The 27,577-nt window shown below is 36.8% G+C and overlaps 1 protein-coding gene across 4 annotated transcripts in view; it reads right to left on the reverse strand.

The window, feature by feature from the left end:
* The window catches only part of ENTREP2 (endosomal transmembrane epsin interactor 2), a 108,895-nt gene that overhangs the window by 66,145 nt on the left and 15,173 nt on the right, over positions 1 to 27,577 (reverse strand). For 2 of the 4 annotated variants that reach the window (XM_062626839.1, XM_062626830.1), the window contains exon 2: positions 4,303 to 4,359. In XM_062626839.1, coding sequence (XP_062482823.1) covers positions 4,303 to 4,359 — 57 coding nt within the window. Of the gene's footprint in view, positions 1 to 4,260; positions 4,281 to 4,302; positions 4,360 to 27,577 lie in introns of those variants that run through there. The other 2 variants (XM_062626813.1, XM_062626821.1) reach the window with 2 other exon arrangements.

Genomic DNA, 27,577 nt, shown 5'->3' on the forward strand with positions numbered 1-27,577 from the left:
CCCAGGGTGTGCATTTTTAAACTTTCCTCTTACAGTCTTCACCAATATATGCTAATATTATCTCTCCGCTACATAGATTCTATTTGTTCCAGCTACCAAAACCAATTCTCTGCAAGGACAGGGACAGACAACGAAGGAGATGGACAGAGGGGATGGACATGAAACGGGACATCACCACCATTTTTCTATTTATATATTTATTTATTAAAATTCAAAAATTTCAATCAGATTTCAACTGAAAGGAAGCTACATGTCTCACCACTTAAACTACTCTAGGATCTAAGGCTAAGTAGCATGGCCAGGAAGATGTCAACACGGCACATCACTGAGAAGAATATGGAAAACTCCCTATACATTATTTCTACACACTTTAGGTATGTTTCCTGTATTTTGGTTATTTCTGCTATATGCAGAAATTATATCTGGTGATAGGAGATAATTAATGAGGAAACATTTGGACCAGTTTTATGTATCGATGCATCTTGTGGCTCAAGTGTATATGGGATGTACTTAAAATTAGTAATTTTTTTTTTTTTTACAACAGGCATAGATCTTTTTCTGCAGACTTTAACTGAAGAAACTGATTTAAGTCTGGTATTCAAATAGCTCAAGTTTTTCACAGGACTTCTACAAAGAAAATATCTTATTTTGCAACAAACTACCAAGCTGATCCAAGATGAGTATTTTCTTCAAAGTCAGTTCAGTCTGAAACCTCACACAGCAGTTCAAGTTCAACCTTGTGCCTGATGTGCAGGTTGAACTGCTGCTATTAAGGATGAGTCCTGTTTCATTTTTCCTAATCCTACCTGCCTATTAAAAAAAAACCAAACCCCCCCCCCAAAAAAAAAACAAAACACACACCCCTCTCCCCCCCAAAAAAACACCAAAAACTAAAGGCATGAAGTAATGAAGAAATGGTTCATTGAAGGGATAAAGGATTAAAACAGTATCCCCTTCCACTTAAGCCAAAAGAAAGAAAACAGAAAGCATCCTGAAAGCCAAATGTACAGACCAGATTTTTCAGCCTTTATAACCAGGTTAGAAAATAAAGGTGTATGCACAGGTTTGCATGCTCACTGATGCATGGAACTGTAGCTGGAGAGCAGTTTTACATAGGAAATGCTTTTAAGTAACTGACTAATCAAGATCACTTATTTATAAGAAAAATTGTATTGTGTACACTGGTATTCACAGACTCTGATCCTTGGAAAAAAAAAAAAAAAAAAAATCAGGTTTTTGTAAAAGCTAAGGTTAGAAATGTTAAAATATTTTTCACCCAAATGCCAGAGTTCAGAGGTTGAATTAATCTCCTTAGCACAAACAGATTAGCAATTCCTATAGACAATAACAGAAAAATAATCTCACTGCAGTTTAAAGTTTTGTAGTAGTTCAACCTTCCAAAAACTACAAGGAAGAAATTCCTACATTAACTTTAAGCAGTGGTACTGACACAGCCAGTTTCCAACAAGTGACTCTTGAAAGATTTCCCCAACGCACTACAAATTCTCTGAGAGCTTGTAATTAAAAACAGAGAAAGCTTAATGAGGAAATATCCCAAAATAAGGAAAATTAATGCGTAAGCAATTTAAAGATCTCCTTTGCCCAACTGTATCTCCTCTGACAAATTTAAAAACAAGTTTGATGACACTGAATTTCTTGTATATATAAAGGAATTTGGCAACATAAGCAATTGATGACTACTAAGTGGTGACCAATAAAATTCAGATAAATTAACAAAATTTGGTGAAGCCTTCAGATAATTAAGCTATGCAAAGACACTTTAGCATGGGGGCTTCTGTGTGTAATTAAATTTCTGCATATTAATATCACAGTAAAATTTTCTTAGTACATAGATATTTGTAAATCTTTTACTGAATGTGTATTACTGAACACCACTCATGCTATTGTCTTTTAAATACATGACTATGCTATTTTGACTTTGGTCCCAAGATGCATGCAACCACCCACTCATTGCTATAGCAATACTACATAATACATTTCTGATAAGATACAGTCAGAAGTTAATAGTTGATGAAAGATTATTTGTGTTTATTGCTTCAACTGCCTCTTTATGCCTGCAGAAAATAATACATTCACAAAGAAAAGACTCTGCGCCTGTGAAAAAAAGCTGCACGAATACAGTGTTGAGCAAAACGGAATCAGCAGTATGAGGGGTCTGATCCTGGCCCCAGCTAAGCACCACACAGCTGCTTCCTCGCTCCCACCTCCAACAGGACAGGAAGGGAATTAGAAGAGCAAAAGTGAAACAGCTTGTGGGATGAAGATAGTTTATAACAAGTAAAGAGGAAGGAAAAATCCCAAAGAACAAAGCAAGTGATGCATAGCGGGAAAAAGAGAAAGCACTGACACTGTGTACATACTGCTTAGCAATAGCGAAAACACTGGTGTTATCAACCCTGTTTTAGTCACAAATTGAAAATATGCAGGAAGCTAGCATCTTATGAATATTATTAGAGTTTTACCAGTCTCAGATGGCGTACAGTTTAATTTTTGAAAGCATTATTCATGGCTTCAAATTATAAAGATATCTTTCTTTTTGTTATCACTGCCTGCAATGCCAGGTTTTGTAACACTGCAACAAAAAGACATATATATTGTAATTGATTATATAGTTGTTTATAATACTATAAACTGGTTAAAAGTTAGTTCTTTCTTGACCATGTGTTTTGCATATATATTGTATAAGCAGATCACAAGAAATATGACTCACTAGCACATTTCCTTGAATGATACTGACCACAACTGCCTATTTACATTTCACTGAATGTATTGGTATCTGAAAGACTGGCTGAAGCTACAATATGTGAGTGTTCAGGAATCAAAGCCAAGTCTTAATAGACCTGAATAATATTTCTGAAGCATGAATACTGTTTATTCCAATGATGTAAGCAGCAATTAGAGTTGCTTACAAGCAACTATTCTGAAAAGTATTACTTTTAGCTAGATTTCAGAGTTGTACAAGCACTCAATTCAGAGGAATTATTTTAGTTTTTATACTGAGTTCATCTGTTGGTAAACACATTAACCAGTAAATCAACACAAACTCCATCTCTGTCCTTCCTTTATGAAAAGTGAATTAGGGAAAGGGAAAGAAAGAGAAATACACATCAGAAGCTCTAACACTACTGCTTTAGTTAATAATATTAAAAGATATACCTGAAGTTCTAGTTAGGCTTATTCATACTAATACGTCTTTCCATTTAATACTTTTCTGCTACATTCTTTCCTCTTGGGACTATCTTTAGTATTAACTATGGTACAAATGTTACAGATGTTACTATATTACCACATGCACAGTTTTTCAAATGCAGTATTTACCCGCTAATACATCTTCACTGACACAGTCATCTCACCTCTTTAATGAGACTGATTTGAATCTAATATTGCTTAATAGGTCAATTGAAACTATTAACATGCATATACAAAGCATAAATTACTTTTCATTACTATGTTACTATACTAATCTCACAACAGAATATACATAATGTAGCTAAAAAATGTTCTGCAGACAAAGAACGGCTACGGACTTGGAATATCTTTCTTGCCATCCAGATATTTTGTTAACAAACATTTCTTTGAGGTGCAATCTTGGGCAAGTTAAATTAAATGCAGAGATAAATGCAGACAAACAGTCTGTTTGCCTAGAACAACAGTGACAGAATAAGCACTTTTCTGAGTTCAGTATTGATTTAAAAAATTCTTTAACAAACAAATTATTGAAATTTATAACATTTCATGACTGTTAATACAAGCCACACTGCATATCTACAAAGCAACAATTCTCACTATTTTCAGTCATTTTAATTCCAGACCATCAACTACAATATGATTGTTGCCTTTCTTTAAACATACACATTTACCAAAATGTTTATAATACCAGTTCTTACATCTGAATTATCAAACCATATGTTATCACTTTTTAAAAGAGAGCTAGAACTGTAACAATACCAAGGAAGTGGCAGTAGGTATCTGCACTCTTCAACACATAATGAATATTACAGCTCTCCAAAGACAAGTACAGATAGAAGAAAAATATTATCATAATATTTATGATATGATATATAATCTAGTTTATCACATAAATAGTTTATGTAATATATAGCTTCTGTAATACAACCTCAAAGTTCCAGAATTTTTGTCCTAAGTGTATAAATGTTAGGATACATAACAGCACCAGAAAATACCCTCAGAAATTATTAGGCTTGTACATAAACACAAAACCACTGGGAGATAATTTACATAGAGTTTGCATAACACTATTAAAGCCACATTGCCACTCACCACAAGTGAAAGGGGCCTCTTCCATGAAACAACACCGATCAATCCTGACAACAGCACCTGTAATAAGGAGAGCAGAGTCACCAAAGACAAGAGGTTCATACCAGTGTCATTAAAAAAAATAATAGTACTAAGGTGAAGCTGAATGAATACCCAGCCCTGACGCGTATCTCCAGAGTGCTGGAAAACAACTGCTAAAAAGACACTGTTCTCATTTTATTCTCAATAAGAAATAAGCACAAGTACTACTAAGCTGTTTGTAAAACAAATCTCAATCCAGCTGCCAGATCCCATTAGTTCTGATCAGATCACAGTAAGTCTTCAAACATCTTCTCTCCCAGTCCCAAATATTATCAACACTAAAGGAGAATAAACGCTTAGGGTAAATCTTCTGGTCTATTAGCACCATCAAAACTTAGCTCATGAAAAGGGGAGTAAAAATAGGACAATCACAGAATCAGCCAGGGTATCCAGCTAAATGAGCAGAAGGGCTTCTTTATTTTGTTCCACCCACCCAACCACACAACTTGATCTTATGTTTGAAAAATCACACATACAAACATTTAACACCTGTATTTAACATACAGATACATTACCCCCTCCACTTCAAGCCAAAAGCAAGCAGGATTCATACACTGATAACACCTAAAACTGATCTTAGGTACTTTGAAAATAACATGCAAGTTACAGTTGAGACACCATAAGCATCACAAACTGTTAAAGAGAGGGGTAAATAGAGAAATTGGAGCAATGGACTGAGGGACATTGACCCTGGGGTGGACAAGAAAGGTGGAAAGGAAACTTTTCATTACTGATTATTTTTAAGTAAATGCTCTAAACCTCAAAGCAGTCTTCCAGTACATGAAAGGGGCCTTCAAGGATGCCAGAGGGCCTCTTCATCAGGAACAGTAGTGACAGGACAAGGGGTAAAGGGTTTAAACAGAAGTAAATTCAGGTCAGATATAAGGAAGAAGCTCTTTACTGTGAGGGTGGTGAGGCAGTGGAACAGGTTGCCCAAAGAAGTGGTAAATGCTCCATCCCTGGCGGTGTTCAAGATCAGGCTGGACAAGGCCTTGGGCAACACGGTCTAGTGTGAGGTGTCCCTGCCTACGGCAGGGGGTTGGAACTAGATGTTGCTTTCCAACCCTAACCATTCTATGGAACTAGAATAGAAATAAAAAGCAGAGAAAAGAATGCATGATGTATTTATTTCATGGGACTGAGTGTCATTTTTTCACCTCAAATGTGTAACAGAATTTGTATAACTTGTGTACTTTGCTAGTCACCATTCGCACCATGTCATGCTTTACTAACAATCTTTCAGGTATAATAGAGCATAATAATTAAAACCACATCTATACCTAGCCACTACAGATGCAGCGTACACTGTATTGGGAACCAGGATGGAAACAGTGTGTCTGCTAATGGCTGGTGTGATCTGGGGAGAAAGAGCTGTTGGTTATATGGAGAAGTTGGATTGTGGAGTATCCAGTTTAAGTTTTCACTATGTCTAGTCTGTGGACATTCATACTGTGAGCATGTTTCAACTTCGTAATATCAACAGCTGCTGCAGTTGTTGAAAACATTATTCAGAAAGACAGTATGTCAGAAAATCCACATTTTGATATTTTATCAGCTATACCATTTAAAAAAAAATAACACAACAAAAAACAACCAAAACTCAGCAGATTTTTCATAGTAAAATCTTAATTTTAGTTTTTATGTTAAGTATAAATGCAACAGATGAGAACGCATAAACACACAGTAAAAAGTGAATCAAAATCAGGACATGGATACCAAAGACTATGCAGCTGATCTCTACATACAAATGTGCATAGTTTGCATTCTACAGCATTTCCTACGGCATAAAAGCTACATACTTCTGCATGTTGGCCAAGCCAGGGAAAATTTAAGAAATCCATTTTTGCAGTTAATTAAATTTGCTCACATGGCTCTTGTTAGCTTATTATTGCTGTTTGAGAACTTGTCTCTGGGCTGATAATCCTGTAAAGTGAAAACTGCACTCAAGAAGATAAAAATGACAGGGTTAGGTAGTTTATCTGCAGGCTATATAGCAACATCTTCTCAATTAAATAAATGGGATGGCTGAAATTGTGAGGTTATTAAAGAAAACCCTTTAGGAAAAATAAGCAATTGCCTTCCAAAACAGAGCCTGTATTGATACATAAAATACTCATACATAAGCCAGTACTTCTCAGTCATCAAGTCATACATGCAGAGGCAAGCTACTCTAACATGCTACCTAAGAGTAGCAAATCCTTACTTTCATTTACTGTGGCTATTTCCATGAGTTAAACCCCTCCTCCTCCTGCCTGATATATCTGCAGCATTGTGCATCCCTGAAGATGCAAGGAGAGAGCTGATCCTTTCTGTTCAGCTGACATACAACGTTTGACATTTACAGAGGCCTTGCAAGATCAAAGAGTTACATGCGTTTCTTGTTGGCAGCATAGTTTGATTTCAGACCTTGCATAGTACACTTATCTAATATATTGGGCCTAACTTCTATCTGCTGAATTGCAGTGACACCCCGCCCCATATAGTAATCAAAATTAATCAAAGCTACTAAAAACATATTCAAAAATGTAGATTTGCCAGCTTCCTTAGGCAGAACTGCTACAGATACATGTACTTGTTGACTATAACAGAGCTGATTCACAGAGAAAAGAATAAATAGAATACATTAGTGTTGACTTCTGCAGCATTAGAAATGCAGGAACATTATCTATGAACACCTTTCAACATGCATATGAAAACTCTATTATCATTAATGCAAGCTGTGCTCATGCATGAAAAAGAGGCATTTACTTTAACAGGCACATACTGAGGCAGGACAAAACCAGAAAGTAAAAATTAATTTCCAGTACATGGACTGCAAACAAAGTATTTTTTTAAAAAAAGCCCTTGATGGTGTCTTTTCCAGCATTTTAAACCCTTCACACTCAGGTAACTTTTTATAAATTTAGAGGGCTCAGATTCTGGGGACAGACCAGATGATGCAGTCTCTCGATATATCTTAACCTTTCCAAGTCTTCAACTCCAAAATGGTTATTGTACATAATACACCCTCTAGTATACTTCTTTCAACTTCTTTTCCAAACTACACAAACATTTATATAAATACTAATTTAACCAAAACCACATTGAACATAGTGAAACGGTAGGAAAAGACATCTATAGAAACATAAAATCACTGATGTTTTAAGTATTCATTTGTTTAAAATAACAAATTATCTTTTGTGTCAGTACAACTTGGGATCTTGCAATGCTTTTCTGTCTAATATAGAGCATATGAGTTACAGGAAACTCCAGGTTTTATTGTCTACTCTTATTCCAGCTTTCTTGTTCAGGCTGATTCACCATGTATCAAGCCATCTGCTACTTCTCTGCAAATTTTTGGATTCCTCTCTTTTTCAGATTGTAAACATGAGACACATTCTTTAGTCAATGGATTCAGTTAATATTAAATTAATCATACAAGTTGTTCACATTAATTGCTGAAATTCCATCTTAGCCTTCTTCTAAGGTAGTACATAATGCAAATACTGGCTATCCTTAGTTCCTATGTTATCTGAATAAACAGAATCCATAGCATAGCACATTCAATCTATCTACTTTTCCTTCCAATCAAAACATATGGTGATATGCATATGACATGCCAATTCAAACACATTCAAATTAACTTTAGATAAAAGGAGAAATATTACAACATATAATTTAGAATCACAGAACAGTTAGGGTTGGAAAAGACCTTAAGATCATCCAAGTTCCAACCCCCCTGCCATGGGCAGGGACACCTCACACTAAACCATGTCACCCAAGGCTCTGTTCAACCTGGCCTTGAACACTGCCAGGGATGGAGCATTCACAACCTCCCTGGGCAACCCATTCCAGTGCCTCACCACCCTAACAAGAAAAAATTTCCTCCTTATATCCAACCTTAACTTCCCCTGTTTAAGTTTTAACCCATTACCCCTTGTCCTATCACTACAGTCCCTAACAAAGAGTCCCTCCCCAGCATCCCTATAGCCCCCCTTCAGATACTGGAAGGCTGCTATGAGGTCTCCACGCAGCCTTCTCTTCTCCAGGCTGAACAGCCCCAACTTTCTCAGCCTATCAGTATATTTATCTACATTTAGAGACCTTAATTGACCTACTAAACAAACAGAGTATTCTGGGTAGGTGGTGGTGTATAAATGAGCTCTAGTAATAACTGAAATTAAAAATAAAATACTTGGTGGTATTTCAATCTACACCCCACATAAGTGAAAGTTAGTGCCTAGAAGATAGCCACAACCTCCCTTGCATTAGACACCTCTTTTCTGAAAAGAGAAGGGTGGCAAACAGTCATAACAAATCAATTTATAACAGCAAAGAGCAAGCAAGAGAAGTATTACAAGTCTTTATTTGACTGCATCCCAACTAAATCTAACAGACATGAGCACTCTGATTAAATCTTCCAGAGTTACAGAATAAAGGTTTCCCCTGGACTCCGTATTTCCCACACTATCCAAACAACACTGTATTTTTGGTGTGATTTGAGTTCAAAGTGATCACTACCCCCCCCCCAAAAAAAACAAACAAACAAGAAAAACACATCAAAAAAAAAAACAAAACCAACACACAAACAAACCCCAACCCCCCTCAAACCCCTTTACTCAATCAGAATTTTTATTTTTTTTAAACATTAAGCCAAAATTGTGTGTGGTATTGCATTGGGAATTAATGCAGTTTGGCACAATGTAATTATGTTTTTAACAGTATAAATAATCATACATAATTTTGTAAGCAGATTTAGTGAATCTTAAAATGAAAGGTCAGAAAACTATTCTAAGAAATGTGATTCGAAAATTTACCATGATTATATACAAGAACTTTGATGACACACTGTATGACTACAATTGCTAATAGACATATGATCACAGAAGTATCAGCAAAATCTGTATGGCCAGAAGAGTTAAATTTAGGTGTTTACAGCTGTGCATGTATATGCTTTCGAACACGTACATTGTTAATGTATCTAGATAACCTAGAAATCAAACAGCCTATCAGCACATGTATTCCAGGACCTACCGACACTGTCACTGTCCCCATGGGGAATGTGTTTTTCCTCCCTTAGACTTAGCCTGAAACTAGGTTTCAATTTACACCCATTGCCTCCTGCCTCTCAATGTGCTGCTGTAAAGAGCCTGGTATTAAGAACATTATATTGGCACAATTACAAAAAAAAAAAAACACCTTCAATTCTCATCTTAATCTAGATTTTAAAAGTAGGCTGCAAAAATATTACTTGTCATGCTTTCTTAAGAAAGATCTTACTATTTTATAACAGCAGATTTGTCAAGCTGGTATGCAGAATAATAAGACAGTAACAAAACTAGTGTCAGAGAAAGGAATACTTTGGCAAACTAGAAAAAATGTATAGAGCTGTCAGTCACCTTTAACTATTCTCGATAACAGGAGCTGAGATGCAGTTAAGAAATCATAAATCACTCCTCTTCACAATTTCAGGACTTGGAGCTTCCTGGAACTCAGATTTCATTTTCTCCTTTTCTCCCAAGACATTAAGGAGCTCAATTGCCAGTACCATAGTTCTTTGTCAAGTCCAAGGGTATGTTTACATTTTGATATTGTATTTGATCTGCTGTACTCAAAGTGGAATAAACAAAAACCTTGTATGTTGGTGTTTCTGTATCATTTTTATAACATTTTCCTAATGTATGCTAGAATTTTTCTATTTTCTGTTTATTTGCTCTGGAAAATAAGAAGCCTTGCTTAGGAGGTCTTAACGTTAAAGTAAAGTTTTGACAGGGATGTCTCATGCAAAAGAAAGATCTCCACTTCAAATACTTATTTTGTTGTCATTCTCCAGACACTTTCTACTTGAATGTGTCTTCTTAAAGAATCTGCCTATGAGGAGACGTTGAAGCAATCTGATTTTATAGGAAAGAAGACTGCAGTTTCAAAAATAAACAAGAATAAATAAACAGCAGGTTCAAAAAAACCCAAGAATTTTACACAGATCAATTGTATTTTGAAGTACACTAAGGGCTGAACAAGAAACAACTGATTTACATATGCACTAATGGAGATTTGGGTTGGATGCCAAGAAAAACTTTCTAACACTCAAGACATTCATGCATGCGGAATGGGTATGTTATGGAATTCCCATTGCCAGAATTTGTTAACACCACACTGGAAAACCATTTGTTGGGGTGGACCAGGAAGAACCAGGTACAGCACAAAATGGAAGATCGGCAAGGCAACTGAATGGAGAAGGCAGAACAGTAAACAGGCTGCCTTATTTACTATGCCTATGTATCTAAATACCAGTATCATCTAGTGCTTTCCGTCAGCAAAGTGCTACAGCAACTGTTTCTCTTCAGAAGTACCTAAAACCACTGACTTCTCCCAAGGCTGACCTCTCCCCTCTACAGGAGTACAGACTGCTGCAAGGTTTAATTTTTCCTGCACGGGTGAAGTTCAGCTGTACCTGAACAACTAGAAAGTACTTCTATCCCCAACTATCTTTGGATCTAGGTGTACCTTACACAGAGAGGTTAAATCAACAGCCAAAATATCTTCAAGGATGATGTTTCTGTGAAATCTACAGTAGCCCTTTTAACAGGTAATTATTTAACAAAATTCAAGTATTAAATATTGTGGGAGTAATGTCACAAACATCACACACTCGGAGACTACAAAAGTGTGATCTATTAGTACTAGAGCTCATAATCTTCTTATAATCATACTCCCTGCAGCATCTGCAATCCATTAGTGCAAAATGATGGTAAGGGAAATACAAGCTATGGGAAAAAAAACTATGACATATGAGGATTAGCCAAAAGGGGACTAGAATAAAACTAACAGTAATATTCGTCTCCATACCAGTTCCTGGAAAAATAGTGAAGATGAAAACCTTTTGGGGTGAGGGTGGTGGGAATATATTAACAAGTATCCGAAGGAAAAAAAAGGGGGAGTTTGTATATATTTCTATATACATACACACATGCACAAAAACTGCATGGACAAACACGTAACAATGGCATGATTTTCCCATGGTCTTTCAAGAAAGTCCCCCTAAATGGTTGGGTGCTGATAGAAATCATGCCATTCCATCACATTTAAAATACTGCAAAAATCAGCCATAGGCTAAAGAACTTTTAAAACAGTTAATATAGCTATTTATTTGCCCGATAGGCAAACTGACTCTTCAATGTGCAGCTATTACTAGAATCCAGTGACTGTTCTCTTATTTAAAGAGTACATCACTATGAACACAAAGAGCATAAGTACCAACAGACTGGCTAACTGCAAGCAAAGATCTGTACACCACAAGATAAATATAAGCAATCCAAGAGCAATCAAAAAAGCAACAAGTTAAGCATAGTTTTGAGATATTTTCTAAAAAGACTCAGTATATTCCAGACACAGAAACACTGCATCATCACTTAGTCTCTCTCATTAACCACTCTGAACCTATACCTAATCTTAATTCTAATTGCCATGGAAACAGGAGCAGAGAAACAAAATCCCTTGGTGCTCCACAAGACGAGGACAGTAAAATTACCAAATACATTTACACAGAATGTACTACCAGTATGCAATTTTGACCTCATTTTAAGCTTTAGGATGAGCCTTTATTGTTTTCCTATGAAATATGCTCCATACCCATCAGAAAACTCCTTGTTTAACATTTGCAGTTTTTTCTGCAAACCATTATTGTAAAAATTACAGTACATGCTCTAAAAAATTTTGTAGAAAAAGTATTAATCAAAAAAGTTACTTTTTCCTTTGGCATACAGAGAAAAGCAAGCACATGGAGCACACATACATCGGAACAATACACTTTCTAATTATGAACAGAAACCATTATGTTCTGTATTTGTTACTCTTTCAAGTGGTTCAGGTCTGTTATGCTCAACTTCACTAAAATAGGCAAACTGTATTAAAAGCAATGGACAGGAATTTAGGTAAGATATTAGGTACAGAGCTAATACATCAGTGACTCCCAATACAGTCTTAATTCTAATCTTTTTTATTAAACACATTCACAGAACACACTATTATTTTATAAGTCCCATAATGTAATCCATAAGCACTAATAAGGCACCAAGCTATTAGCACAAGGCTAATAATAATAGAAAGGAAACCCAGCAGTTGCCAACCAATCCTCCATGCTTACAAATTCATTAGATCATTTTATGAATAAACTTGAAATAAACAAATTACTTTAGACAGCTTAATACACGCTGTTTAACAGGAGAAGAGCTGTAACTAAATACAAGATCTATCGAGATACTGCAAGAGATCACATAAAAAGCTTTGGGGGCAATTCTCTAAAATTAAAATGATGCTCCCCATAGAATTTGAGCAAATTCCTTCCTCTATAATGACCTACGAATGAACCGAAAGACCACTATTAGTTTTAAGTAGCTCCACCAGCAACACTATTGCATACCCAGTCGCTAAATGTTCCCTAATGTGCAAACTGAAAGCTAAAAAAGTAATTCTTTAAAAATAATTGACTGAAGAAATTTTCCACCTTTACATGCTATTCAACATCCCTGCGATAGCTCAGATCAACTCTGGATAGTTTATCAATCCTTTGGAGCAGGAAGGTTTTACTGAAGCAGTGGTGAACCAAAGAATTCAGTGACAGTAGAAGCAGTTTGGCCAGCATGACAGAACTATATACAGTAGTATACACACCTAAGTGTTTATGTTTTCCATCTGAGTATTTATTTTCTTTGCCTTTATTTGCAGTTCATACAACAGGTTACAACAGTGATTTCTATGAGGGGAAAGAAACTCCAAGACCTGAATTTCCTTCCAAAAATACGGGTACATTTTAAATTCTTCGTAATTTCATTATAGCTAAAATTTAAGTTTATCTTAACTCCTGTAACAAAAGATGCCATGTTTTTTCCATTACAAAGGCAGAGATACTACTCGGCTTTGATGACTTCACTTCCAGAATTTTCATTTTATGCTTCAGTTGTTAAAAAAAAGAAAAAGATATCCATCATGTTGCTGTGAAAGAAAAATATTGTGGTAACTTTTTTAGACATTTCCTAATCAGTTTTCACAGCAATCTTGATCTGTATCATTGACTCAGTACAGAATATTATCCTAGAAATGTTTTCCAGTAGCATTAGGAAATCACTAATCAGATTTTTGCTGCTGGGCTCTTCCAACAGTTATTAAGAATGAAGACTGAGATTGCTCTTGATAAGTGAAATGAGAGGATGGCTGTTTCAATTACTGACACAATTTCTCAACAGATGAAAGCTGAGGTGCGTTGTAAAGTGATCTAAACATTAAGAATAAAAGTATTTGCCTCAAACTCAGAAGAGATTCCAAATGCAGACAAAATGCAGTGCTTCTGCATGTCACTAGTACACAGCAAGCTCCAGGTTCTGGGCATTCTGATCCAGTTCAAGATGTCCCTGCTCATATTGGGGTGGGGGAGAGGGTGGTGTTGGACTAGATGACCTTTTAAGGTCCCTTCCAACCCAAACTATTCTAAGTGATCATGGACTGGGTTTGATTGGGTATGTCTATACTATGACTAGAAAATGCTTCTCAACACTTAACCTGAAAAAGCAATCCATATTTCAACCAGTTTTCTGCTGAGACAAGATCAGGAAATACCTGCACCTAGTCCTCTCCACTCTGGATGCCACAGAATGGAAATCCAGGTGCCATCAGCAGCCAGTAACAACTGTATTAAATTTCAGCCAGGTCCCTGCTCATAACAGTCAAATACTTGAACTCCTGACACAAAGCCTGTCATCATCAAATTGTATGAATAAAATAATGTTGATACACAGCCAAAATAGACTGAATAAAGAATGTAATGGATTTAAAATAATTTAGAGCATTAGCTGTAGTCTTAATTATAATAATTCTCATTAATGATTACTGAAGATTTAAAATACATTTTAGACATGCTGCATACAAAGCATAAGATGTCTGCTTTGTGACAACCTTTGAGCCTGACACTTAAGAAAGTCTATTTCCAATTGGTTTGGAAAAGAGCAGCAAAGGACTTGGATAAGCAGAAAACAGCGTATCACTCCAACAACAGGAACCATCCATCCAGTTCTACAATGCAGTCACAGGAAAATGAGCTTTCAATGACATCCCACTGTCTAATGAAAGCCATCAAACTCACAAAAGAGAATGCACCTTATTGGAATTATCTAGCTAACAGAGGAGTTGCTCTTGCACTAAGTTCTTTGTAGCATCCTGACATGGATTAACAGTTTAAAAAATAATAGCTGTTTTCCACCTAAATCTGACATATGACATGCCCCCAAGATTCAAGGCAAACATTAAGCAAGAATTAAAAATCAACAAGACCAAAAACCCACTAATTGAAGACTAATTCCAATACACAGCTTCCTTAAGCTGTCAGCAGGCAACAGATTTGGGGAGCATGCGATACATGTGACACACTTTTACAGTGATTTTATTGCAATGGATTATTAGGGCAATACTAGTTCAAACACTGAAAAAGGTATAACCTTACTTCCAAAATCAAAGCCCAGAGCCATTTTAGGTGCAAAGAGGCTGAGGAAAGAGGGAATCCTAGAAACGTAAGAGAGAAACTAATGATGTCTGTTTTCAACCCATAAGAGATTCCAAAGGATTACTGATGCATAACACTGAACATATTTGAACAGCAAACTGTAATTTATCATAAACAAGGTCAAAATACACAAACTCTGAAACACTACATACAGAGATCCATCTTGTACAGCACCAGTTATGAAGCCAAACTGGATCATCAAATTCAAACTTTTCCCATCTTGATTTTGTAAATAAAGCAAGAATAAAACACCGATCTCCATGAGACCTCACGTCACACAGACTCATTTGCTAGATCTTGTGGTCTGCCTTCTAGTATTATTTAATCTTCTATAAGGTCTGTTACTTTATACTTCCCAAAGTCTGAATGAGAAGATCTCAAGTGCACTGCTGAGGGAAACAAAAAAGAAAAAATAAAATAAAATAAAATAAAATAAAATAAAATAAAATAAAATAAAATAAAATAAAATAAAATAAACCAACTCAAATATAGATGCAAACGCCAAGACTGCTTAGCCTTTCATTAAATTTTCCCAGGTTTGCACTGCTATCTGCACAGCAACAGCCTCCCAAGTTATTTCTGACACCCTAACATACTTGCAGCCACTCAGGTTAATGCTGCAGCTGGCCATTCAGCCACTTACTCTACAGAAACCCCTTTGCCAGCAAAAAAATTAGGTCCTAGGAGTCCAATCTGAGTCTAAGAGCAGGACCCTATTAAGCATAATGGGCATTTTGTGTCAAGATTAAGAGGGAAAATATCTTGTAGTCTTAAGAGCATTTCTATGTTACCTCTATATTCAAACACTTTATTCTAAAAATTGTTCTAAATCAGAAGATTAGAAGATCAGAAACTGCAGTTCTTTACTGCATCACTGATGGGCAAATAAAAGCTACATTATACAAGATATATCTGCATTGACACAGATGGAGGAAGCAAAAATCCAGAAAAAGTGATCCACATGGCAATGTTAAACACGCTTGCTTAACAAGGATTCCAGATTAGCTAGCATTATGTATGACATTTAGTGGTAGATCCAGCAGTGTGACCAAAAATTACAGTTTAAATGAATTTCACACAGTACAGCCATTCGCATATGGGCATTAGGCTGATGAGCATTGTATTCTCACTGTAATAAACCCACACTTTTGTTAAGCTGTACAAATGAAATCTTGTGCATCTTGCTTACAGCCCATCTTCTTTACAAGGGAAATGTATTCTTCTAGGCAAAAAACATTTCTTACTGAGTACATGACATAATCACCATGAAATCTAAAGGGCATCAACAATTTTGTCACTTCCCCACCCCTTATATAACTACTTTCTTCTTTCTGCCTCAATGAAACCATATTTGTATCACCATACTACTATCTGCAGAGCAACCGGCAACAGAATTGATTTAGCTTAGGGGTCGATTAAAATGTCTTCACTTCCTTCTCACCTCTCCCCCTACTTACCCAGTTCCCTGTCCTAATAATGTGACTTACTGAATTTTCTTGAGAAGTCAGTGGAAGAAACCTTAAATCATCTTCTTAAGCACCACCTAAAAAATTACAATACCTTCATGAAATATTCAATGGATTAAGCTCAAATGCGACCATTTTCCAAATTTATCACACAGTCATATGCCATCATTTTAACAAATTTTGCAGGGTCAGTGGCAAAGAAAACTGACTAGACAGTACATCAAACTCAATTATATTTCAAACACTGGCAGGGCTTCCTTGGTTTGTTCTACTTGTCTCTGCCTGCAAAAAAATCACAAGAGCATTGAAATTAGCATTCCAGTAAGATTCCCACACTCTCAATGTTTGCATTACCGCAGCCTGGCTGACCACAGACTCAACAAGGGTAACATAAAGACTTTCACAAGAAAAAGCTATGTCCCTACTTTAGTTGTTTAGACATACTTTATTCATTAAGACAGGATAAACTGAAAATAAGACAGGCAGACTAACACTCACAAGTGATTTGGACTATTTCACACACACTGATACACAACCTAAAAAAGAATCACTCAATACAGGACTGTAACATTCCTAGATTTTCAGTGCAACTCTGAGAATTTTAAGTTGTACCTCAAAGTGACCTCAGCATTTAATCTCCATCTAAATCAGATGTTTTTTGAAAATTAGCTCTCAAAATCCAAAACAGAATGATGGTATTCCATGAGATAAGTGTCATCTCTCTTTTCAAAAACTGTGCTTCAGTTTACTAAGTTTAATTTTCTAACAGAATGGACTGGTAACATTGCATGTAATATCTGTCTCTGGAATTATCTTCCCATGTTAACTGGCAAGAGTTACCATCCAAGAAGCAAAAAAATTCATTTTAAGCTGCAGAATGCTGAGAGAGATAGACCTCTTCAAATGCTGTTCTGGCCCGTAGCTTTTCTTTGTACACACTTATGAAGTTACGAGGAAAACAATGACAATGATGGCTGTCCTGACATAAAGCCTTCAAATATCAAAAGCACTAAACAGAGAAAATTGGCTTTCTAGCAATATCAGACAGGACCACACTGAAGCTTGCTGATTAACTAGTAAGTGAAATTCATGAGTTGAGCTAATCTCAAACTTCTAGCTGGCAGCTGATGTGAAGAAAATCAGCCTCAGTACTCCAATGCCATCAAGAGAGATTCTCTCAAGTTATTGTTGCTGATTTGTAGGAACATGACAACCTGCGTGTGTCATTTCAAAGAGTCTTTGGTTAGGGGGTATATTAGATACTGGTGTCTTTACTTAGAAAAGATTCTCTACAGGATCATTTCTAACACAAATTTATACCCTATCTTTTATCACAGAAAATGCAACATGGCAAAAACCAAAGACAACAAAACTGTGGCAATCAACTGCAAAATTGGCAGACTGTGTTTTGGATTTTTTTATCAGTAGTAAAATCCTGGTTCTCCAAACTTAAGAACTGGTTTTACAGCAATCAATTTTCTAAAACCAACCAAAGCAGTTCTAATATTATTTCTATGTAGCTATACACAGCCACCATATTCATGGCAGGGATCAAGTCTGGATTTCCCTGGAATTTGCCATTTTTCTTGGTATAACCTGAAGTAGCATAAACTTTCTGTCACACTGCATGGCTGCAGATACAAAGCAGCACAGTCCTGCCACAGAATGGGGTTGGCACTGAAAACAGCAGAAAAGGAAAACAATGTGGGAAGTCTACCCAAAGCACATAACTAAATTTCTCCATCTCCCATACTGTCACAAGTGATAGGTTCCTCTAAAGGATGCAGCTGTATTAGGAAGCTACTTAGGAGCATAGAAGGCACCTACTGCTAGCCACTGACTGTACCTGGAGCCTAAGTAAATTAGCCTCTTAACTTCGCTAAGCTGGGCAGTGTTATCACAGTACCAATAAATTGAGTCAAAATGAAATTTATTGTTCAAACTCAATTAAAGCTCTGCCAACAGTAACTACAGATTCGGGATGTTGCAGGAATCATCACTACACTGCTGATTCTTAAACTTTATGGCAAATGATCCAAAGTGTGGAATCACTTGCCTAAAAAGGAGTTCTCTCAACCTTGTGGAATTCCCTTAGACAGCATCCCAACCCAAGGGGAGAGTCCCCGACTGCAGACCTGCTGCCCTGAGGAGCAGCAACTCAAAATGCCTGCCCAAGGGGCTCTTTTTATACCCTGGCTGAATCTGAGTTGTTACCACATACGGTCACGTAGCCTCCCCACTGGCTCAGGACCCAACTTACTGCCCCTGCACCTTTGGAATGCTACGACGTGGTGGGACAAGAGCCACACACGTGGGAGCTCTCCCAGGCTTTGGTCCACGGCCAGAAGCTTTTGCCAGGGCAGGGGTACCTGCCACAAGTGTAAATACCTTTTCACCAGCTTCTCTTTGCACAGTACATCAAATAACAAGGGCATTGCTATCCCATGACCTAGCAGAAACTACATTTGAGAGACATGGCCAAAACAATTCTGGAGGAAATTACACAAAGCTCCTCATTTGTATCCTAGCTATGGATATTTCAACAGCATGTACAGGAAAACAAACAAACAAACAAATGACTGAGCCAGAAAAGCTCAGCATTTAGATTCATCATAAAGGCCTCCAAGGAAAATGTGAATATATTAGAAGAACAAAACAAGTAACAAAACTATTTCTCAGGAATAGTACAGGAGCTACAGGTATACTAAAAATTCTAGGTAAAGCAGATGATGTCTACCATAACATTTAGGAGCTTTTAAAATTACTTAATCAATTGTATTTTATAAGCTGGCTTTTGAGAGACTTTGTTGCACTTTTAAAGAATAATAAACATCCAAACCTAAAAGTAAAGAGACCTATCGAACTTGGAAATTCAGCTGTTAGCAAAGGCCACACTACCGTCGCAACTCCTAGAGAGGAACTGTGGCAGACAGAATATAGACTTGTATTCCCCATTTTTAATCAAATCCAGGTATACAATCAAAGACTTTCTGGAACCTTCCAAGTTTTTCAGAGGACAAACAGCAAAATAATTTAGCATCCAGTAAGATAATAAAGTTCCTTTTTACTAAACGTGATCCAAGTACTCTTAAGAAATCCATTAAGTTTACATGGTTTATTCTTAATACTTGTATAGCTGCTAGCAATGAACCTGTCAGTTTTCAAAACAGAGATACTTTTCTGAACCTACAGAATCACTGAAACTTAAAAAGTGTGTGTAATAAACTATTTAATTCAATCTATCCAGCTGAACAGTTTGTTACAGTTGTGAAACAGGATCATAGAACAGCAGAAAACTAGTTACAAACCTTAGTTTTGCTTATTTGTTACTTCAAAGCTGCATGCACTATTACAAAAAACATATAGCAAAGCTGTAATTAGGAAAACAGCTGAAAATGGAATTTTTTATCACTCTACATATAAAAAAAAGCGGAGGACATTATTAACATCACAGTAACTGTTACTTCTGACATCGAATACATTCTGCAATTCGACATACCTTCTTTATTATTTATAATTTTGACTACATTTTCTTGGAATCATATTTATGATAATTAATTTGCCTACTCGCAATTTATGTTTAGCCAGGAATGGCAATAACATAGTATTATTTTAAGAAAAGTCTTGCTCAGCTTGCAAATACAAAAGAAGGATTATTTACTTGGGTTACACATAACTGCAACATTTCACTCTGTATCAGTTTCTTCAATTTCATAATTAAATGAAAACATTTTATTATAAATAACAGAATAACAGATCCTCAAAGGAACTTGCTTTTACAAAACTGAAAGAGATGACAGCTTTTCTGTATCCCTTTCTTTGCCCATGAATCACTTAACACAGAACTGCTAAGAATGCCTTTCTGACTTAGGTACACACTTCTGACACCTTTGAATTCACAGTGTTTTCTCACAGCATGGTAAAAAGGGTTAGACTTTAAAACCACTAACCTGAATACAAAGGAACTTCAATAAAATTTAAGATTAAGCCTTTACTATCTTTTCTGCTATTCTCAAGAAAGAAAACTTATCTGTTTTCCTTTTGAAAACAGCTACCTAAAAACCTGGTTTAGATTGTCTGATAGTTTGAGCTACAGCAGAGGCTTAAAGGTGAGACTGCATTTGAAGTGTTACCTTCATGCAGAAGACAGCGTAATAAGGAACAGCACTATCTCACTTACTTATCTGCAGTTATTTGGGGGCTTAAGAGACAGTGGTGAAATTGCTGTGAAAGGTTTTAACATTCCATGCGAATTCACAGAAAATTAATTGAGAGAGTTTGCCAGCATAATACATCAAAATTCAAATGTTTTCACTAGTTCATATGAGAGATTTTCAGCCATTACGAGGAGCCAAAACCATTTCTTATATTTTTTCCTCTGTAGCAGCATTCTAAACCAGCAGCTTTTGGCCACCCTTCATGCTACAGAAATGAAGATGATTCTTTGATCATTCCACAAGTAACTGCAGAGGTACTGTTTTTTTCACTATTACACTCATACTTGTTACAAGTCATTTGTTACTCAAATTGTCTGGTGCCTGCAGTAGTAATGCAGGATTTAGAAGCTTGGTTTAAAGCATCTGTCTCCTGTCTTTGCCTCCCTGCTTATCATGGCGTCACGTTTATACTCCAGGTCCTCACTTCAATAGTTGGCCCAACAGTTCTGAATGTGGCTGCCATATTTTAGAGTAGGCAAGCAGGCAAACCAAAAAAGGCATTTGGGAAATAATCACAAATAACATTCAATATTACCATACAGAACTACTAACTTGATAGAACAGCAATATAAAAAATTTTCTACAAGACAGAGGAATACAAGACAACCAGATACGAAGCATCAGCTGCAAGAGAACTACAGAAAAAACCTAGACCATCAGATTTGCCTGGTTTAGTCTTTCTGCTTCAAGTACAAAAGAAGAAAGTCTGTTTTTCTTTGAGATTACTTACCAGCAAGCTTGATTATCAACAGTTGGTAATTTCTCTAATAAGTCATGTCCCATCCCTTCTGAGGGAAAGGAGATCCTCAGAACTAAGAACTGTTGTTTATGATTTGGTGGTTTGGGATCGTTTTTTGTGCTTGTTTTTTTTTTCTTCATCTCCCCCCCCCCCCCCCTTTTTTTTTCTTTTTTGTGTGTGTGTTTTGTTTTGGTTGGGTTTTGTTTGGTTGTTGTTATTGTTGCTGTTGTTTGGCAGTTTTGTTTTTTTTTTGTGGCTGTGGGTTTTGTTGGGGCTTTTTGGGAGGAACATGACTTGTTTTGCACTTTGGTTTGGGATTTTTCTGGGAGTTGTTGTTTTGTGGTTTGGGGGTTGTTTTTTTTTTTCTCTTTATGGAACTCCTCTCAACTTTTCCCAAGTATTCTGTTCATCTGATTTACTTCAGTGACAACTCCCAGTATGAATTACTTTGCTCTATTCGCCTTTAGTATGGCTTTCAATGTGAAGAGACTTTGCTGCATTGCCATTAAGGACAGAATAAAACAAAGACTGCACAGGGTGTACAGAACAACATGCACCTCCATTTTTCTTTGCAATCATTTCTCAACTTTTTTCTTTCTCATGCTGTTGAGGAACAAAGGCATAAATATTTCTCCCTTAAACCAAGCACATTATGATTTGATTTGAAGTTGCAAAAAAACCTCTACACAAATATAAAACCAAGTGAGGCTTCTTCTGCCAGTGCCTTTATCTCTTCAAGCACAGAGAAGGGCTATTTCAGTGACATCTTCAATATTAATATAACTATCAGAATGATCTCTCATAAAGAGATGAGGAATAACGATTCATTAAACTGAAGAATTATTTCTTTAACTTTAAATTATTTCCTTCAAATCACATACAGACAGTCCCGCAGCTATCTGCCATTCCTATTTAATTTTACAAGGAAATAAAACAAAAATTTGCAAGCCATCAATGCAGCCAAGAAAGATCACTATTTGTAAATCACAGCTGCTTAAAATCATCTTATGAATGCCTGCAAAAAAACCATTCCAGTTTTGACACTAAGAAATTAATGGTTTTATTTATTTTATGTAAGCTTTAACAAAGGAAAAACAATCCTTTGTTTGATTGATTTTAGTGTAATTCAGTAGTCCATCTAACCTAACTAATACTTGCAGGGAAAGTATTTCTACACCAAAATCAAAAAAACATGACCAAATCTAAAAAACTAGAAAAATTTAGAGGAGAGGAATCTGTGAGCTCAGGTCGGTAAAATGAAGTTTGTCAGCTTACCAAATTTTTCTGCTGCATTTATGCCAAGTTATATACAACTACTTCTATATTCCTTTCTGTTTCAAAAGAAAACTGCAGAATCTATAGAAAGGAGAGTGAAGACCCTAACAAACAGGAACTCAACAACATCCAAGAGCCAGAAAACAAGTAACTTGTCCAGTCTATTACTCTTTCCCTCTAAAACTCATCTTTATTTATATAGCATAGTGACTAGGTCACAGGAAAATTAACTTGGTGCAGACAGAATGAAACGTAACAACCGTAAAGCAATCTGTAAATCAACTTGTAAAAAAAAAATTCCTCCAGAAAGAGTAGAAAATGAGACTTGCAGACAACTCCAGTCAAGGGTCTCAATACAGTACATGGGACCACATGCATAATTTGGCATTTGTATTGAGTTTTTTGCTAAATACATTTTGCAGAGCTGACAAGAACTTAATTTGCTTGAATATAAGACAGTCCTGAATATCAAGTGACTCACCTTACAAGAACAAATAACCAAAACATTGAGTGAGACTGCACCAACGCTCTAGACCAGGAATGTATCAGTCTTGATGAAACACCCTGACAGAGCGCCCATGGAACATTAATAAATTTAAAATGTCTCAACAGTGCACAGTGACTTTAAAAGACCCAGTACATTCCACAGCAACCCAAATTAGTTGCAGCCACTTGAGTCCCTGTTGAGAAGCAAGAATCAGGGACTGACAGAATATACATGGCTTTGGAGCTTTGTTATCCTAAGCCAGTCCAGCAACCTCAGCATTTCTCAGTTGCAGGACTAGATGCAAGATTAGCCCAGACAGCAAGATCAGAACATCAAAGATCAAACAAAATATACTTTTGCTGATTCTGAAGTCAGAGCGATCTAGAAGAGATATCTGGGACACACAGAAACAGGGAATTATAATAGAAATTCAATTTGATCTCTAAAATGGCATGGACATAATAAGTTAATCTCAGCCTCCACTTCATGAAATACTTCTTATAGAAGGAGGAAGAAAGAAACTGTATTAAAGAATGACTAGGGCTATCAGGAACAAAAGACAACGACATCCATCATTCAAGACAATATTAATGTGGATCAGGAATCTTTTTCATTTGAGCAATTCTCTCAATAAATAATTCTAGTAAAAAATTTCAATTACTCTTAAAATAACACTACTTTCATTTCCTGAGGTAGGAAGAACCCCAAAACGTTACAATCTCAGCCATTTTTGCATTTTATTGTATAAGGGAACTTTATATCCTCTCATTCCACTTCAGAATTTTTTTCCTACTCACTGTGAAAGCGTTCCCAGACAGTGCAGATTCTCCATAATAACACATACTATAAAACCTTGATTTAACCTTGCACTGGCAAAAATAGTATCGCAAGTCCAAGTCCAGAGGAGGCCACGAGGATGATCAGGGGACTGGAGCACCTCCCGTATGAAGACAGGCTGAGAAAGTTGGGGCTGTTCAGCCTGGAGAAGAGAAGGCTGTGTGGAGACCTCATAGCAGCCTTCCAGTATCTGAAGGGGGCCTATAGGGATGCTGGGGAGGGACTCTTCCTCAGGGACCGTGATGACAAGGGGTAACGGGTTAAAACTTAAACAGGGGAAGTTTAGATTGGATATAAGGAAGAAATTCTTTACTGTGAGGTTGGTGAGGCACTGGAATGGGTTGCCCAGGGAGGTTGTGAATGCTCCATCCCTGGCAGTGTTCAAGGCCAGGTTGGACAGAGCCTTGGGTAACATGGTTTAGTGTGAGGTGTCCCTGCCCACGGCAGGGGGGTTGGAACTAGATGGTCTTAAGGTCCTTTCCAGCCCTAACTATTCTATGATTCTATACCATACTGCCATGTACTTTTCTTTACAGGGTTATGAGCAGTCATATGATTAACCCCTAAAAGCATCACTTAAACTACTGGAAGGTGTAATGACATGGGGGGGGGGGGGGGAGGGAGTGACAGAATCAAAAAGAGAAAATGAAAAAATACAAAGGAAAAAGCTGGAAAGCCTGGGGGGTATTTTGCAAGTAGTACATTTCCCAGTTCTGAAAAAGCTCTGTCACTTAAGTAGGACATCTCACCCTCCCATGCTTCTGGCCCTCTGCAAACTAGACAGCTCTTTGCTAATGCACTCTAATGCTGCAAAATTTAATGAACTTGCAGAGATTTTATAGGTGCCTTGAGCACCTTATACCATATGTCAGATTCCACTTTTAATCTGTTGCGATAAATAAGTTCTACTGAACTTCAGGAAAGACACTTTTATAGATTAATAATTCATCCCAGCTGTAGTTATCTAAAACCGTTCCTAATCTCTATCCTGACATCGCTCCTATGGAGACTGCCACAAAAAACTGGTGGTGATAGATGGACCCTCACCCACTACAATCCTAATAATTCCTTTGGAGAACAGAAAACTTCTTTAGCCATACGCTAATAAATAAAGCTAAACATATGAGAAGCACAGGGAAATGTGTCATTTTTCAGTCTTTGTTTTACAGCAGGACCTCAAAACCAACTTGTTCTAGAAATTCCAAGGCAGCTTTATAGGAAACAGTACTGCTGAATATCACTGATCATTTTGCAGATGAGTTGTGCCCAGAGCACAGCAGAACTTCAGGAGAGGCAGAAAAATTGCTAATTCTGTTCATAACAAGAATTAAAAAGAAGACACTAACTTGTTTCTTTCCTCTGACCCACTAGAGCAAAACCAGGTGAATCACCAAGACAGGAGCACTGCCAACCAGCAACAGAGTTTGGTTTTGGTAGCTTTTTGTTTGGTTCTTAAACACAAATAAAGGAAAACCAGATAAGTGCTTAAACAAGAAGATCTCCAGTAAAGAGAAACTGGAGAAATGGGATACAAAAACCCGAGAGTGAATGTAGTGAAGTCATAAAACTCCTGTCAGAAAAATGTTACGAAACACTATGATCCAATTTAAAACCATCATTAAAATGAAAAGCAATGCTGTAACTATTAAGTGAAGCCAAATGCATCAAGGTTCTCTAGAAATCTAAAAAAAAATATAAAATTTCACAGAATCACAGAATCCTAAGGGTTGGAAGGCACCTCAAAAGATCATCTAGTCCAACCGTCCTGCAACAGCGGATAACCTAGAGTACATCACACAGGAACTTGTCCAGGCGGGCCTTGAATATCTCCAACGTAGGAGACTCCACAACCCCCCTGGGCAACCTGTTCCAGTGATCTGTCACTCTCACAGTAAAGAAATTTTTCCTGACGTTCACATGGAACCTCCTATGCTCCAGTTTACACCCACTGCCCCTTGTCCTATCACTGGACATCACTGAAAAAAACCTAGCTCCATCATCCTGACACTCACCCTTTACATATTTGTAAACATTGATGAGGTCACCCCTCAGTCTCCTCCAAGCTAAAGAGTCCCAGCTCCCTCAGCCTCTCCTCATAAGGGAGATGTTCCATTCCCTTAATCATCTTTGTAGCTCTGTGCTGGACTCTTTCAAGCAATTAAATTTACTTCAGATATAAAAAAATAACAATTTAAAATATTCTGTTGTGTAGCTTTAAAGCTGGAAACCTGACATGAAAGCTAAGCTATGTCTTATGTAGACATTCCGAAAACTTCAGAAAGAATGTCTGAATGATCAGTGAACCTAAGGAGAAGCTGCAGAGACACCGCATGAGAGTACACACAATTCACAGAAGAGCAATTTGTTCATGTCAAGCAAGTGATGCAGACAGTAAAACTTTCTCATCTATTCTGCACTTATGCAGCCTATGAATAGATCACTACACAGATCTTAAAACACAGAAATAATCTCTCACTATCTCAAGCTATAATAAAAATTGACAGCCATTTGTTAGTCAGGTTATCACTTAATCACATTATTAAATACAATAAAGGGCATTCCAAAACTTTAATTTACATGTCAAAATGCTGAGCCACTGTGTATTCAAACTTAACAAGCCTTACTTTTTTTCTTCAGGATGTTTTTGAGTTCCACTAACTGCAGAGACCATGGATGAGAAAATGTGTATCTAAAGTAAATCCCTGAAGTTAGACACAGCGCCCATTCGTTTCCCACTCCTGCCAGCCTTTCCTCAGCATTTTGCTACATCTAAACTTCCAAAGACATAGTGCCAAATACAACAATGTTGACAATAGCTAAGCAGAACATCTTATCATGTCTTTTAATTTACCTCTTAACAGGTAATTATTTGAGACCTGTCATCACTGCAGTCTGTTCTTTTTAAATAAATATGGTATTTTATCTCCTGATTTCAATTGCTTTATGCAATGTTTCAAAGAGCTCATAAATGGCTGCTAAATTCTGTCCAAAAGTCATTACACTGACACAAGATAAAATACAGAGTTTGTACAGCATTTCATAAAACTCAGAATAAAACAATAACAAGATCCCTGAGTGAAGGTAACAAAATACTAAGCTGAAGAAAGGAACTGAAACTTCCAAATCATTTCTGTGATCTGCTACCCCTAGGATGGAGTTGCAAGCTATTCACTGGCATGACAACATTCAACTCCATCTGTTAAAAAAACACTAAGCCCACTCACAAGGTGCTGTAGCAGTTTCATTAGGGCATAGGGACCCAACAGAGATGTGTTTTTAAAAGTGACACCTTCTGCCAAAAAGATTATTCTGAAGGTACATGGTGCCAAACCAGGCCCACATGTTTCAGTATGAGTTACACATCGGTTCCAAAATCCACAATTTCTTGCTATCCCACTGACAGCAAACTCATACAAAAAGTCATTAATTTCTTAAAAATGCCTTTCTGAAATTAAAGAGTTGAAAGCCAGCAACAGAAATCCACCCCCACTTAATCTCATGTTCACATATCAAAGCTATTCTCATCTTCACTGAAGCTATTGCCTCTCTTCCTGACAGAAGGGTTATGAATACTTAAAAATAAATAAATATCAGTTTTTACAATTAAGAATTTTGACAATGCAGCTATCACACCCATAATGC

Source organism: Pezoporus occidentalis, unplaced genomic scaffold (assembly GCF_034315485.1).
Source record: "Pezoporus occidentalis ecotype Australia unplaced genomic scaffold, CSIRO_AGI_Poc_V1 ctg11, whole genome shotgun sequence".
In the NCBI taxonomy this organism is placed as follows: Eukaryota; Metazoa; Chordata; class Aves; order Psittaciformes; family Psittacidae; genus Pezoporus; species Pezoporus occidentalis.